Below are 16,582 nucleotides of genomic sequence, written 5' to 3' on the forward strand. Positions count from 1 at the left end.
CAGCACTTCAAAACCATTATAGAAATAAGAAAATCTGAACTTCTCTACCTGTCCATGAATAATCTTTTATCTAGCACCAATGCATTTTGCCCCAAAAGACAGGAGCATTCATTTTTCACTATTAGAAAGTACTTGGGCTAAGTAAAACCTAAAAAATAAAAAAAAAATGGTTTTGCCTTACAAAACTTGGTGAGCACGCACAATAACCAATGACACATGCTGCACAACCAAATGGCACCTGGGCTCTGTGGTTGTGACAGACGGGCCAGCAGAAGGCATCAAACATTCCCCAGGAGCACCAACAGTGCACTCCAGCATAACAGAATGACTAAGAAACACTACAAAGGTATCCTAAATTCCTGAACTTAAAAAGGAGTATCACAGCATAGCTTTTATCTGACCTGAGTCTACCTCTGTAGCTGGTGGAAGAACGACATTTCAAGAGGGGGATTTACCCTTCTCCTTCCACTGACTCAACACAGAGCTGAGGATGATGGGCCGCCACCTCCTCACTCAGCTGTCTGTGGTTGGATGGAGTGGGTTGGTTACACACAGGAATCTCAGCAACAGAGCCAGGTCTTTTCATCCTATACAGAAACTTATCTGAATGTAATAGGCTTCTTCTTAAACTCCTGATACTCCCACACACCAGGATAGGAAAGGGGTCCCCAGTGTCTTGCTTGCAGATGGATGAGGTCTTCTAAGCTATCCATATCTAAGTCTCATTCCCTTTATCCAACCCTGGGAAAATCTGCCTGAAAAGCGGGCAAGTGCATATTAAAGGCACCATTTTCATCAATATCGCCCCAGTTACTGCAAGTAGAAGAAAGGAGCAACATCTGGCCTCTGCAGCACAGGTCAGCAACTGGAGAGCAGTGCTGTGATGATCCACACTTTGGGGACATTCCTGTTCCGGTTTGGTTTTGGAATGTAGTATCTTATCAATTTTCTTTGTTTCACAGAACACTAGGAGTGTTCAAAGAGAGGGAAAACACTGATCAAAGGCTAGGTAATTCACGTGGTAGAAAACAAGCAAGCAAGCATTTCTTCCCTGTAATTTCTTCAGACAACTTAACAGACATGCTGCTAACAATCTTACAGACCATTTCTTTCAATTCAGAGCCACAACAGAAGATTTTAACAACCATTCCAGTAGCAAGCATAAAAGCCCAGGACTGTTGTATTGCTTTCATGATACATGCATGGAAACTGAACTAGTTCAAAGAGGTCCTGTGGGTGGACTTACAGAGAAGGCCAAAATAAATAGTTAAACTCTACAGTGCCTGTCAAGAGCAGTGTGTGTCATGCACTTTGGAGAGCAAAGAAGCATCCAAGCTGTATGTGAGAGTGGGCATGGCCAGGATGACAGGTGATGCATTCGATTTGGAATTACCTTCTGTTGGATGTGCAGAGCAAACCCAGAAAACAGCAACAACAACAACAAAAAATAAAAATCAGAAATGCAGTGCCACCACAATTACTAACAAAGAAGGGCTGCTGAATAATAAAAACGGAACATTCTTCTTTGGAAAATCTATTTTTTTCACAGCTGAATTTATTTTTTTTAAAAAACACTGGTTTTGGCAAGGGGAAAAACACATTGTTTTTTTAGTATTTAGACTGAACTGACTCAACCTGGACTGAGCCTGACTGAGCTGATGTCGTGCTCTTATGGCAGCTCTGTCTCCACTGTCTGTCCCTCATTCACTGGCTGACATCCCTTGGAGCACCACTCTCCTTCTACCCTGCACAGCTGGAGCCACGTGGGCGACTGGCCCCTGCCAGCTCCCCAAGGATGCCACCTGCCTCCCTCCCACCTCCAGCAACTGGCTTCACTCAAACCACCTCAACACTTTCCTCGGGGGAAAGTCTGTTGTGGTTTTTCATTATACCCCATGTTTTAATGATTTAGCTTCATATTATCTGCTCAGAATAGAAACAGGAGAGAAAAACGTTGTTTTTTCTGATAGAATAGCATAATTTTAAATAGCCTGTCCTTGACACCCAGCTTCCTGGGCCATTAGAGCTAGCAAATTCCCAACAGCCACCGCAGTGCAATGTCAAGCTAATTGCCTTTACATTTCTGAGAGCACAACCAGCATTTTTGCCATTAAAAAAAGCAGATGATGCCACTGAAGACCTGATCTGTAATATTCCTTCACACAGTATTCTCCACTTTAGATGTTATCTTTCTTTCATAGATATCAAGAAGGCAAGACTCTATAAATTCTGGTTTGTGTCCTTAGGGTCTATACACTTTATTCCTCTCTCTTTTTGCTTCTGGAACAGAACTTGTCTCTGCATAAATAAGGAACTTCTGTTTTCAGGTTACAAAATTAAGGGCTTAACTATTAAATCCTCTTATAGTACTACAGTATATCAGAATTCCATGATGCCATTACAGAAAACATAGGAAAGTTTTGTGAAGAAGAATTCCCCCTCCCCAAATCCATATTCCCTGACAAAAAAAAACCCCAGAACTAAAAAAAAAACCCCACACCAAAACACTGAAATTAGTGGCTAAATATGGACTGATCTCACGTGGGGCAAAATTAGGATACAGGACTTCTTAAATTCAGATAGCCAAGTAAAACACAAACTAATATTAGTTGATCTAAGGCAGAAATATTTCCTAGGTTTATAAGAAGTTTTATATGACCCTCAAGTCAGGGCTTCATAACTGCAAAAAAAGAAAAAAAAATCCTTATACTAACCTTACTTGATTTTAGGACCTTAATTTGTTCTTCATAAACTGTGTCTTTATTCTTTTCCAAAAAGCCTTCACATTGATATTCTACCTGAAAGTCATCATTTTACAAAAACAAGTGTTAAAATAAGAATACTTTGCATAGAATTTACCAGCTGTAACATTCACATTTAAAACATAATTCTTGCAGGTGCTGAAAATATGAGTTTCCAAGTGCATCTTTGTTAAATATAGATCTTCCTCAAAGAGAGTGGTTTCCAGTAACATGTAGAACATTAAAATACATAGATGAATACTGCTATTGCATTGTACCAGATATATTTCAGTGCTGAGAGATGCTTGTGGTAAGGCAGCGTGACTGAATGGTTACTGTAAAGGTGAAGAATCAAAATGTGTGTTGAATATCTCCTTCACTGAAGTTATCAGGGCTGCAGAACTGTGTGAAATCCAGATGCAACTGAGAACAAAGTATCTCATCTCATTAGCTGAGAGGGTGTAAGTACATCTGCCTGCAGCTTATTATGGAAACGCCTCATTTGAGCTCAGAAAGACTATTTTTACCAGAAGCAATAAAATGTCTGAATGTTGTGACAATACATAACAATCCTCTATCACAGGGCCATAGGGTGTCTTGGGCCAAACAACATTTAGAGTCTTTGATAAAAACCCACCATTTATTTCACTGTCCTAATTCAAGGATGAAAGAAAATCAAAACTATTGTCAAAAGTCTATTTATCAGTGCTTGCACAACGACACTATATCCCTGAGCTGCAAAACATTTCAAAGAATTCCTAGAGGGAAGAAGGCAAAGGATGTCCCCAGGGTTTCTCTGCAGCTGAAAGGCCACTTTGAGCACTACCTGGGGCACCGTTCATGTTTTTAGTTCGGGAGACCGTGCCAGGAGAGGGCAGCAGAATCCCTGCCTTATGCAGAGAGAAAAACGTCAGGGCACAGAGACTGCTGACCCGCCAGCTGCAGCTTGACTTTTTCCTTCAAGATGTCTGTATGTATTCCCGTAAGTACACAGAAAACATAAAATTCCTAGCACAGACAGCACATCAGAGCTTAGAGCTTTGCCACTACCTGCTTGGAGCTACTGGCCCTTGCTGCTCAGACCAGGCATAGAAAAGCCTTGCTTTCAAACATAAAAGTTTAGCCTAATGAAGAAATTATGAAATATTAATTAAATCCTTCTTGTTCTCTCATCCAGCAAATAAAACAGAATTCATGAATCTAAACAGTTACAGAGATGTTCTTGCTGCTTACATTAAGGTATCACTAGATGCAACAAGAACAGGACCCCACTTCTGTACATAAATTCAAGAGCCTGGAAGAAACTAAGTGGAAGAAAATAAAGGCCTTCAACCCCACATATCAGGCATGTACACACCTAGTGGTAAGAATCCCAGAGCTTCTTGCAATCTTTTCTGACAAATCTGACAATATTCTGAGGCAGATTCTTTGTTTAACAGGACAATTGTATTAAATGGGATTTTAAAATTTTTTGTTTTAACCCGAAGAGTTGCTCAGTTTGATGAGCACTGTGGGAGCTGAACAACACATGCACTCCACTGAGACACTCCTCAGCCAGCTCCCTAGAAATAGCTGTTCCCTGAGCAGCCGAGGCGAGGGTGGGAGCAGCACATAACTGCTCCAGCGATAAAAAGGGTGTGTTAGCCTCTTTCCTCTCTGCACATTGAGAAGGCAGCAAAACCAGCATTGTTTTGTTGCTGCTCTTTAGCCAAAATGAGCGAGATACATGATTTCCTATTATGTGCATTTCTGTTGCATAACTGGAATTGATATAATTATGCTGAGAGCTGCAAATACACTAAGCTTCCATGTTTGGAAAAAGGATGGTTAGTGGTTACAGCATGTGACGGGAGTCAGGAGCTCTTGTTTGTGTTCCTGGCTCTGCACAGCTGCCAGGTCAATTTTCTCCTCCTGATTGGGTGTTCAGGCTGGCACACTTTTTACAAGAAGTGAGTAAAAGAGTCTCTGCCTGCCCCAGGATCTCCTCCCATGCTCCAGCCAGAAAGAAGTACCAGAGGAAGAGTCCTTACCTTGTCAGCAAAGTGCTTGATGATAAAAGCTTTATTTGACAGGCGTGGTTTTTCAAAGAGGGCACATTTATTCAAATGAGTATTGTATAGCTTTTGGGCCCAAGAGTCATCTGAGCCCTTTGGCATCTACAAAGGAGAATACAGAGCCATTTAAAATGCCTTGAAAACTTTTCAGCAGCAAAAGAAACCAAGATGGGGGACAACACTTTGTGGTTTGCTTTCAAATTTCATCTCCTTCCCTTTCCAGGACTGCCATAAGCAAGGAAGCAGTAACCAGCTGAGTGCTTGCCTGCTTTTCACTCGGCAGCAGGTGTAGCTGCTGTGACACAACGCTCCCAGCCTCACACACCTGAAGGTGGGGAACCCAGAGGCTCGTTATCTGGCTGAGCAGAACTCATCCACCACCATTAGAGATTTCGTGTGATGCTCTGTGATACACAAGAACCCCAAGCTGGGTTTCCACTGAAGCAGACACCATGGGCCACCCCCTGTACGTGGCCTGCCATAAACCAAGATAAAAGGCAAAAGGTGAGACACAAAGTGAGAGGCAATTTGGGGAAATCTGACAGGACCACAGAACTACACTTGCTGTGTTTGGGAAAGAGAAAGTTGCCTAAGTCAAAACAAAGGTTGATCAGAGTCCCAGGAACAGATACAGATACGTGATGGAGGGGAAGGGGCAAAAAGTATGACTAAACCCATTTTTTCTCCTCCTGTAATTGCCAATTCTGTTTGTATGTTCCCCAATCCTTTCACCATCAGTGTCAAAATGACTGGTTGTCTGCAGATGACTTTTCCCTGTGAGGACCCAAAGGCAGGACAGCTGATGACCTCTTTCTCTACGAAAACCCTTAAATACACACCTTGCACTCCTCATCCAGCAGATCCAGAACTCCCATTTTGGCCTCTATGAGGTTGATGCAAGGCTGATTGTCATAGAAATCAATCAAGGTCCATGGTATTTGTTCCTTCATATATTCTTCCTGTTCCAGCTTAAAGACATGCTACAGGGCAAAAAGAGAAGAGTTTTCTGTGAAAAAAAATGCAGATTAAATACATCGAACTCTCAACTGAATTCCTCTTGGCACATGAATCCAGGTTGTCAAGTGACACACTAGTTGAACTGAATAAACCCTTTAACAAGTAAGTGCATGAAAAATAAATTAACCTTTTTTCCTGGCCTAAAAACAACAGACTAAATTAAAACATTCCATATTCTCTGAAAATAAGGTCTATTTTTTTCCAGTCTTTTTACTATATTGTCCCACAATTACTATAAGCTCCTTTTCCTTATAAAAATCCAACACAAACCACAGAAAAAGCTTCAAGTGCAGGAACAGTGACTTATAAAGTGGGATGCGCCATGCTTTTATGATTTGAAAGTTATGAACACTGCTCTATTTCAAGTAAAATTTCACTAAAAATACTTTTGTGCTTCCTTGTAAAAGAACAGAGCTCCATTTCCTCTTAAATGGTTGCAGATTTTTTTTTTCTAAGATGACGCATTGCATTAAAATTTACTCTTCAGCAAAAAACTTGCAAGAGTATTAGCACAAGAAACCCTTTAAGCAAAATTCTGTGACAGATTTATCTGGCACGAAGATCAATAACCATGTACTTGTATATTTATTCAAAAATATCATCACAAACAACCTGCACAGCTTTAATGAACAGTGCACAGGAGATGAATTAAAACTCCAGGAAGAAACAGAATAAGATATTAAACAGGCAAACTGTGGTTTTAACAGCACAAGCGCTCTAAAAAACCAAAGACTGCTGACTCCAGTTACTTCTGACGACGTTTCATCCCTGATTTGCAGTTTTCTGCACACTTAACGCTGCTGTGTCAGGCAGGCCCACGCTGGGAGCGCGCCCCACCACCAGCACCAAGCAGCAGGGTCTGGGTGTCACCTGTCCTGCAGCACTGTCCCCAGTTGCCCAAGCACAGTGCACAGTTCCCCCAGCACACATCTGCCAGCCAGCAGTGGCAAACTACCCTGACAAAGCAGTTCATCCCTTGTATTTCATTAGCCTAACACCATCCTTTCCAATGCAGCGTGCCTTAACCACGCCCATGGGAGTCATTCCCACCCCGCCGCTTAAACAGCCGTGTTACACCACGAGTTAATTCCTGACAGGAAAGCCAATGGCAGCCGTTCTGTTGGCGAGTCACATCTAACCCAAGACCTGAAAGAAAACAGAAACCCATTTCTTCAGTGTGAAGGACCTAGCAATTGGGTGGTGAAAAATGCCTTAAGGCCTGACACTCCCTGTGTGCTGTGGGTGCCAGGAAGGGGTAGGGTGGTCCGGCCGTCCTCAGGCAGCCTGGCCTCAGCCAGGCTCAGGCCACCCCAGGTGGCATATGAAAGGTTTTCTGGCTGCCACCAGACACAAGGCTTTCATTTAAAGCAACCTCCACTCCTGTCCTTGCATGGCAGCCCAGCAGGTCTGTGTCCAGCAGTGCTGGGTTTGGTAGCTTGGCAGGACACCAACACAACAGCCCCCTTGCTCCTTCCTTTGTGCTTACAGCAACGACATGAGAGGGAAGGGAACACAGGGACAGTGATCTTTACTAAGCAAGCAAACCTTCACAGCTCTTACAGTGACTAGATTTTGCTGTAGAGCTGAGAAAACTCCAAGATTTTTGTGGCAGTTACGACATCCTGCTCACAGAGTTGAATCCAGTCTTGCCCTTATCAACATGGAAAGGGCATGTCAGGCCAGAAAGCCCAGCCCCTGCTCCAGCACTCTGCTTACTCCCCAACACACTGGGATGAACAGGGGTGCAGGGGAGCCAGTCCTGTGAGCACACACTAGCAGGAAGCTACGCTCACCAAGAGAGCTCAGAGCCATCCCGGTGCCGCAGCAGAGCCTAGCAACAGACCTGGCAGAAATAACTTGCCTCATCATTATGCAGGTAAGATATGTAATTGCAGACGTCACTAAGGCTGAGGAGAGAATCGTGATCTCTCCGGAGGAGGGGGAAGAGGTGCCTTCTGCCACACGTCATTCAACTCCAGGATGCAACTGAAAAGCCTCAAAAAATAACACCAGGGGAGGAAGCGCAGGCGGCAAATCTCCAGCAGTGGAGCCGAGCTCCTCTCTGCCTATCCAAGGGCTCTCGGAGGTTACGGAGACACCACTAACTCCAACTTCATCCACATGGTGCTCTCACTGACAGGCAATCTCAGGGTCTTAATTGCCAAGCACTGCTTCTGTCTTATAATTGTTACTGTGATCGGAATTTCAAATAGTCCCAGAGCAGCAGTTAGTCATAAAATCTATTTCTAGGAGATAGTCGATCTTTCCCCATCCCTCAAAGCCCACGGCCAGGACAGCTGGTTAATAGACTGAAGGAATTCATCCTAACCACTGGGGACCCAATTAGCAGAACGGACTTGGGAGAGGAGAAAGGGAAGAGGAAATGCCAGTCATTTCCTACTTACCATATTGAACTGCTGCTGCAGTTTTTCGTTGGCATAGTTGATACAGAACTGTTCAAAGCTGTTGATTTCGAATGTTTCAAATCTAAAATATGCATATACCCAAAATTACTAGTGTAGTGAAAAAAAAAAAAAAAAGATTAAATGACCCAGAAATTTTAAATTCCCTCCCTCCAGTAAAACTCATTGAATTATTTCAGGCATAAATAACACAATCAAGCAACAAAACACACAGGGAAATGGCAAATTGCACTCTATGGGCAATACAGTGATGTTCCCTCTCTAGGCAGGGATGAGGAACTCAGGGAAAGGACTGATGTTCTTGGAGAGCACATAAGTTATCTTTGTCCTCTCTGTAAGTGCCACCTTGGAGGAATCATGAGATGACAATTCCCTTGCAACTTTCCACAATGCAATGCATAAGTGAACTACCAACAGTAAAAATGTGAAATCCCACTATAAATGTCAAAGTCATGACAAAGATCTTAGACAGCATGTCAAAACTAAACACCTACTTCCTTCAGCTGGAATAAGCTGCTGCTAAGGGTTTGGGGGTTTTTGTGTAATCCATGCAGCACTACATGATAAAGACAAAGACGCTTTGCAGTCAAGTAATTACGTAAGAGTGTTATATCGCTGACAAAAACTCACCCATAGATGTCCAACACCCCGATGAAAGAATGCTGTTTTACAGTAGCATGAAGGGCTTTGTTCACATGATCTACAATCCAGTTAAAGAGATTAGCATAGATATGTTTGGCAAGTGCATCTCTGGCATTGATGGCATGAAGTTTAGAAATTGGCTTGATGTAGGTTTCAGTGGCAGTGGCGAGCTTCCTATGGCAAAGCCAGTGGGCCATCTCCTCATACTCCACACCCATGAGGTCACAGAAGATGGTGAGGGGTTCGTGCTTGGGCTAATAAAAACAGTCTCATTAGGTCTTGAAACAATATTACCAATAGTAAGCATACAATCATGCAACTAGAGGAACTGCCTGCCAGCAGTGATCCTACAGTTAGTAGCAGCAGCAGCTTCCTCAGCTCTTCTTCCTTCAAAACATAACAAGTTCCCTATCCACTTAGCACATTCACATGGCTGAAGTAAATTAGTGAATAAGCTTCCCCAAAGGCTTTTAATTTGACTTTACTTGCGTTCACCAAAATGCTTCACACAGGGAACCCGCAACCTTCAGAAAAATGAACCACCTGCCTTCACAGGAATAGACTTGGCATTTTGAATTCTTACAGCTAACTATCTCAGACCAAATGGACAATAGCTCCTGAGTGCTGCTTTCATATGCCCACAGACATCCACGGCAGGGAGTGACGGCAATGGAGCATCACAGCACGAGCCAAGAAAGAGGAAGTGTGGAAGGGCTTTAGTGCTCTGGTCTCAGCACTTACAGTATTTTTCTCAGTGAATTCCTAGGACAAACACTAAGAGATTGCAGCACACAGATGTTGTTCTCTAACTCTTAAACTGCACTCTACAAGCAAAAAAATTGGCCTTTGTTTAACTGGGTAAAATCAGCCAGCAAGGCTTGCATGCTAGATGGGTACATAAGATTTCTGCATAAAAACCCCTGCAGTGCATGTACCGCTCGATAAGCTAAGGTACTACACCTTGTGACTAACATGCAAAGTGATCACCAGCAATCAAGGAGGATAGACAGCTGTTTTCTCCTAAGGAACTCCCTTAGCATTGCTTCCTTATCACACTCCCTTGCACCCAGCGGCTCAACAGCACGCTGACAAACAGGGTCTTGACAAGGACACGCTGCAGAGAGGACTGTTACTACATGTCCAGTAGCTTCAGGGTACATCAGCTTTATCTGTCTATTTCCACATCCTTCTGACTTCTCTGGGGCTTCTTCCACTCCTTACAGCATGCAGGTCCCATGGCAGTGCTGTCACACCTCCAAAATCCAGTTAGCTGAGCATGTCTTACTGGCTCAGGAGGCAGTGATAAAGTAATAATAATAATAATGATGAACACTGCACAAAAGAGTGTCACGTTAGGGTTGCTCAAGCTGACATTAAACTGATTCATTCACATTGCAGCACACAGAGCCCTTTGCTGAGCTCCCTGAGGCATCACTATTTCATCACCGCACCAGAGCATCCCCAGCAGAGCACAGAGCTCTGGGATGACACAGCTCAGGTAGCAATGCCATTGAGCAGACATTCATCACTGCCTGCTGGGTGTTGTCACATCAGGATAGGGTTGCACAGGAACTTGCAGCTTTGTACGTGCTCAGTCAGGGGGATTCCTGCATGGGAGATACTCATCACAACACAGGCAAGCTCATCATGTCCTGAGACTCATCAGCTTTCCACCCGTAATCATTAAATGAGCTTTCTTTGTCGTTTTTAAGACACACCAAAGAGCCAGACCATTGCTGTGGTTTCCATTAGATCCCATGGACAGGCGATGTCAGACCTGGCACACCTGTGGCCCCATTAAGGCCCCTTCTCAGCTCCAAAAACTGTCACTGCAGATTCTTGAGAAAAAGACTGAGAGTGACACGAGAAAAAAGCCCTACAAGTGTTGCTATTATCTGAAACAAGAGAAAGTCCAACAGGAGACATTCAAAGAAATGCAAAGGGAGAGGCTGGTCATTGTGAATCCAAAGAAAAGAAGGCTGTTTTGCTTCTTATCTCCAGAATATGGACTTTGGTAGGAAGCCTTGGCCCTCACTGAAAGAGGAGGGTTTTACAAATCAGACTATGTAGCTCTTGTCGCTGATCTCCACAAAGGCCAAAAAGAACCATGACACTTACATGAGTCACACAAATCATATCTGTATATCCTGTGCTCATGTTTAGACATCCCAGAGGACTTTGTGAAGCATCTGCCTTGCAATTATTTAAGACATTTTGGCATTTAATGTCAAAAAAAACCCATCCATCAAAGCATTTACTGTGCACAGGGAGGATATCTACGTAGGAATATAAAGATCTAGACACCTGCTCAGGACTTCAGAGCTGGTCTGTCTGGTAGACTTTTCTAGGACAGATCAATTACAGTTATAACTGTATAACCACTGTTACAATACAGAGAGTACTGTCTAAAGCCTCTAAACTGAGAAGAGCTGAATCCATCTGCAAAAAGAACTGTGAAAATGTTAACAAATTGGAAATAAACACAGTCCTTTCATTTTCATATTATTACTCGTATTCAGAAGAGGTTCCTGCAAACAAGCAGAAGGCAGAACTGTCAGAGTGGAAAGCATGCCCTTCAGCTCATCAACTACTCACAGGAACAGTGCAGCTGTCAGAATCCCGCGATGCAAACTCCACGTTGCCCAAGTGAAGGATGCCAGCAAGGATTCGAAAAATTCCCATCTGGTAGGAATCACTAATCCCTGAAAAGGGACGAATAAAATGTTTTGAATGGAGAGAGCTGCACTTGATGAAAAAATTTATTAAGGAGAGAAGAGCAGTGACCACTGTGTGTGACTTTGATGTTTGACAGAACTGATTGGCTCCACTTCTATTAAAAACATTTTACAACCAGATGAAAAAAATCCTTTAAAATGAACCATTTAATTTGCTGTATCAAAGTACTTTGTCAGTGACCTCCAACACTGTATATGCTACACCAAGGGAATTCACCATTTATATTCACATAATGTGTGCTCCTCCTACACTAGATTCATGATTCCACTGCAATTTAAATACCTCCTTAATGCAATACAAGTATCTCAGTCACAAAGTTTATCAAACTCTCCTGTTTTTAAACACAACAGAATATGAAGAAAGTATACATAAACAATGTAGAAAACACATGCAAGTATATCAGAATTGGGATATGACTGTGTTTTACAAATTACCTAGCAAAGTGCAGGCCTGCCTCGTGTTTACCATTTCCTTAGCATCATCAACACCATCAATCACAGGGCTTCCACCTTGCTTCGTATAGTGAAAGTAATTTGCATTCCCTGTAAAAGAAAAAAGCATACATTGTACACACATTGATGCAGAAATTCAGAGCACATCTGTAAAGCTGTGTCATGATCAAGCTGCTCTTGGCAGAATCTGTGATTTGACATGTGTCAGTATGTTTTTGCCTTCTGGCTCATAAGACATGTTTATTCTAAAGATTTTTTTTCAAGATTTAACAGTGCAAGTAGGTATTGCTAAGCTACTTGATTCCTACAGTAGGCCCTCAAGCATATTCTCTACCTAACCTTGGTTCAGACTTCCACACCTGCGGAATAATCACTTGGGAAGCAGTTATTCTCCAAGTCTGAGCCAAGTGGCAGGTGCAGAGCTGACAGCAGCAGCACTTTGGAGCTATGTGGCAGGCATTATGCTATTAATACATCAGGATATTGCATAATATATTTTGCCCATTTTCTTCTCTAATTTATGGTCTGGCTCACTCTTACGAGTGTCTGTGATCCCTTCTGGCTGAGAAGCCGTGGTGGAGAATGGAGAGCTTCTTACCACTCCGGACAGCACTGGGCTCCACTGGGAGAGCAGTAGCTCTCCTGGGTACTGTGTTAAATTCCTGCGGTTTCAGTGGCCATGCTTCCAGCTGCACTAAAAGACTCCTTTTCTTCTGATCTGCTAAGGCTCCAAGAACACTCAAAGAGAAGTCTGCTAAATGGTTTCCTTAGTTATAATGACATCAGTTCCTTTCTTTCCTGTGTCAGCAGATGTGAATCCTAAATGTGCCAGGATGGTGCAGAAGAGCAGAGAAACACTTTAGAACTATATTTCAGAAACCAGCACTGACAGGCTGTGCAGTTTTCCCCCTATGAAACTGACTTTTAAAAATATACAAGAAGCACTGAAATTTATACTGAATTTTTAAAATGATAAGGTGATTGCCAGTCTTAAGGTCATCATCATGCCTTTCTTTTACAAAGTACCAATTCCTGTCAAATGAGCATCCTTTCCTTTATTAACATTTTGGTTTGAAAAATGAAAAATTTCACTTATCGGTTTTGTGATCTCCAGGTTAGCAGAGAGGGTAAAGTAATTGTTGGTAACAGCCTAAATGAAAGTATGTAGATGCAAAATAAGATTTTTTCAGGTGCTTATATGAGAAAGGGTAAAATTCTCTAGTGGCTGGAGCAATGGAAAAATGGTTTTAAAGGACCAAGAGAAGAGGATTTCACCCTCTCCACTGGAAAACTACTCTGAAATCCAGGACACAGTAAGTCCTAGTGATTACAGCTGCAGTGTATTAGAGTCTGCTGAATAACCAAACCTGTTACTTTTATTTTAACAGAAAACCCCAAAGTTTGAGTTCTGCCATTTTAGATATTTTCAATATATTTTAGTATTTGAAGGTTTAAGAGTTTGAAATTTAAAAGGTAGCAATTCTTTTTTTGGCTTTTTAGCTCAAAAAGGTCAGAGATGCTGCTTTGTTCCAACAATCTCACAACACAATGAACATGAATTTCGTACCTAATCGTAGAGTTTTAAACTCAGGTAATGCTGCAGAGGCACAAAGCTGGTAAAAGATGTGGTAATTTCTCTCCTCTTCTGCCTTTAAAAAGAAAGAGATTCATTATTTTTCACCACTTAACAAGTGGCAGAAACAACCACGAGCAGGATGAATTACTATGTATAATGCTTTCTCTAGCAGTACATTAAGAGCACAGTAGCCACATGGAAAAAAGAAAGATAAATCAGCATCTATCATTTCCTTCTTGGTTAATTTATTCCATTTTCAAGAGCAGGAAGCATGCAGACATTTTCACTTGAAAAAAAAAGTATGATTTCACTTTTCAGAACTGTGGATTACTATTAAATATAGATCAGGATTCTATGGGTGGGTGAAATGATCATACTTAAAAGCTTTTCATTTTCCAAAAATAACTAATACCATTCACCTCAGCATTTAGAGTAAGCTGGTAAAGGGAGTATCTTCCTTGCCAAGGCAAAGCTTGAATTTTAAAATGAAGGGCAAACACAGCTCAGAAGGTTATGACTCATGACCAACACCATAATTCTAAGCTTAAGATTCTAAAGTTCATAACTTCAAAGGAAAAAAAAAAAAAAAAAAGAGAAGCACTCTCTCCCAGCTAAACCATGCGCAATAAGTCTCTCTTATTTTTAAAATATACGACAGCACTTCATGTACCATCCCTACACAGTACAAACTGTAATTATTATTTTTATACCTTTAGGCAGCCAGTCAAGGATCAGTCCATTTTTACTGAGCTCTAGACTGTAAGGTAGGCAAAGATGGAGAGGAAACCTGGGAGATGGTGGATTGGATCAAGTGTAAAATAACAAAATGAAGAGATTACATCAGCATTACCTGAAACACCACTCTTGATTTTTCCAAGAGGTAAGTTCTCATGTTAGCACCAATGATTCGATATCTCTTATCAAAACCAATTTCAATGTATTTCCCAAAGCGACTGCTGTTGTCATTCCTTGTAGTTTTGGCATTTCCAATAGACTGAAAAAAGGGAATAATGTGAAGGTTAGATAGCTTTAAGAAATTATCACATCTATTTAATCATCTACATGGCTCATAAACACTCAAAAACATTAATCCAGTCCTCATTTAAAAATATAATAATCAAGAATTTAATAAAGAACAATCTCTTCCTGGTAAACAAGTTACACCAAAACATGGTTTATTTCATTAATGCAAGACGGGGAGCTGATCTTCCTAGCAATTATTTCACTTCCACATCGTCTCATTTTCCAGCTAAATATCCTTCATTGCTCTCAAAAGTCTTTTGAAGGAAATAAAGAGTCTAACAGAAAGCTCACATACATACAGATTTTTTCCAAGGACCTAAAAAACCTATAACAATTATTCCACCTGTATATATTCATATATGTAGGTGTATAGATATATGTATAGCACTTACAACCTCTGTAGATTTACCTATCATAAACCCATAGTCAGCAAACACCCCTCTGTTCTGCTGGGCAAACAGTTTGTTATCATTATTACTCTCTAATCACCACATTCCCAAGCTACTTCTACAAACATATAATTTAAAATCATCAATATTTACTGTGTGTCTATGCATAATCTAAACATTAATATGCACAATCTGATGTAATTTGCCTGAAATTGAACCCCTTCCATTGCAGTTTGGTCACTGACCCAGAAATATCCTTCAGTGCTGCCCTTTGTGACTTACTTTCTCAGATTAATTCAATGCAGCTTCATACACAACAAACAGTATTTCATGCATTTCCTCTATAGTTCATGTCTTGGGATGCCCAGGGCAAATAGTGACTGTGGTTCCTACGTGGTCTTGGTGCATCTCTGCCTTACCTCATCAGCGTCAGGGTTCACCCCACAACAGGTGGATGTATCAGAACTCAAGGCATGCAAATCACAACATGCTAAACTTCTAAGAAAAGCATTTTCTATTCTCAATTAGACCATGGTTTAGACATGACATAGTAATTCACCTTCCAAAAAATTCCTAAAGATATCTCTGTATCAAAAGGAATGGCATTTGGAGTAATTCGGGTGGAGCACAATGCCTTTTATCCCATGCCACTGTGTGTATGTTATCAAGCACCTAACTCTGAGGTGCACCATAATTGTATCTATGTCGTAGTTTCCCAGTTCACATAAGCCATCCACAGGAACTCTGCACCGAAATAAACTTGAGAAAAACAAATGAGAGCAAGCAGCACTGCTGAGTATCCCAAATCTGCAAGGAAAAGGCCAGTGAATGGGTCAGTGCCAGCTGGTACAGGCTGGAAAGTGGGGATTAGGCTGTGAGAACCCCATGACAGCAGCAGCAAACACACCCAGCCAAGCAGATGTCAAAGTGGGCATCGGATGGACAGTGGCTGTAAAAGATCTGGGAACAAAGTGCATCTCTGCAGTTCGAAGAAATACTGAATTAATTCAAACTGAATGTACTCTAACTGCATTCTTGTGTTTTAAAATTATTGCTCCTGTGATATATTTTGTTGTTGGTGGGAGCAGTATAATATTACAATATTTTCAGAAACCAATTATTGCTTTGAAAGGTATTACAGATAAAAATAGTTAAGAAAGCCTTTGGGATTATAAGATTGCTTACTAGACTACATACGAAGCTGTACCATTAGCACAGCTATAGAGGGTGACGAGGAATGAGAGGCAGAAAACTACATATAAACGTGTTTTAAGACTTGTCAATTTTTATATTTGCAATAGGAAAAATGTATTTGTAGCTATTGACTACAAAAGTAATCACTTAAATAGTTGCTAGAAATGTACAGTGGTCTCGACATTACAGAGTATTTAGGAGGCAAAAATTATGTGAAATTCTGAGACTAATTAATCTAGCTCATAAAATACTGATGTTTAGGTTGTTCAAATAGAAATTAAGAAATAAAATTACCTTCTGCTCCTAAGTTTTTAGAGTCAGCTTAGCAAATGAGG

General features: G+C 41.4%; 1 protein-coding gene across 17 annotated transcripts in view; it reads right to left on the bottom strand.

The window, feature by feature from the left end:
• Positions 1 to 16,582, bottom strand: part of MYO5A (myosin VA) — a 99,217-nt gene that overhangs the window by 37,852 nt on the left and 44,783 nt on the right. For 10 of the 17 annotated variants that reach the window (XM_027883036.1, XM_027883035.1, XM_027883033.1 and 7 more), the window contains exons 6-15: positions 14,492 to 14,635; positions 13,633 to 13,714; positions 12,048 to 12,155; positions 11,473 to 11,579; positions 8,866 to 9,131; positions 8,218 to 8,299; positions 5,635 to 5,775; positions 4,772 to 4,897; positions 2,715 to 2,798; positions 1,394 to 1,396 (exon numbers count right to left, since the gene is read on the bottom strand). In XM_027883036.1, the coding sequence (XP_027738837.1) occupies positions 1,394 to 1,396; positions 2,715 to 2,798; positions 4,772 to 4,897; positions 5,635 to 5,775; positions 8,218 to 8,299; positions 8,866 to 9,131; positions 11,473 to 11,579; positions 12,048 to 12,155; positions 13,633 to 13,714; positions 14,492 to 14,635 (1,143 nt within the window). The remainder of the gene's footprint in view (positions 1 to 1,393; positions 1,397 to 2,714; positions 2,799 to 4,771; positions 4,898 to 5,634; positions 5,776 to 8,217; positions 8,300 to 8,865; positions 9,132 to 11,472; positions 11,580 to 12,047; positions 12,156 to 13,632; positions 13,715 to 14,491; positions 14,636 to 16,582) is intronic. The other 7 variants (XM_027883048.1, XM_027883034.1, XM_027883043.1 and 4 more) reach the window with 1 other exon arrangement.

The sequence above is a fragment of the Empidonax traillii genome, unplaced genomic scaffold (genome assembly GCF_003031625.1).
Source record: "Empidonax traillii isolate 1590-97213 ecotype Southwest subspecies unplaced genomic scaffold, ASM303162v1 scaffold117:size1203958, whole genome shotgun sequence".
NCBI lineage: Eukaryota > Metazoa > Chordata > Aves > Passeriformes > Tyrannidae > Empidonax > Empidonax traillii.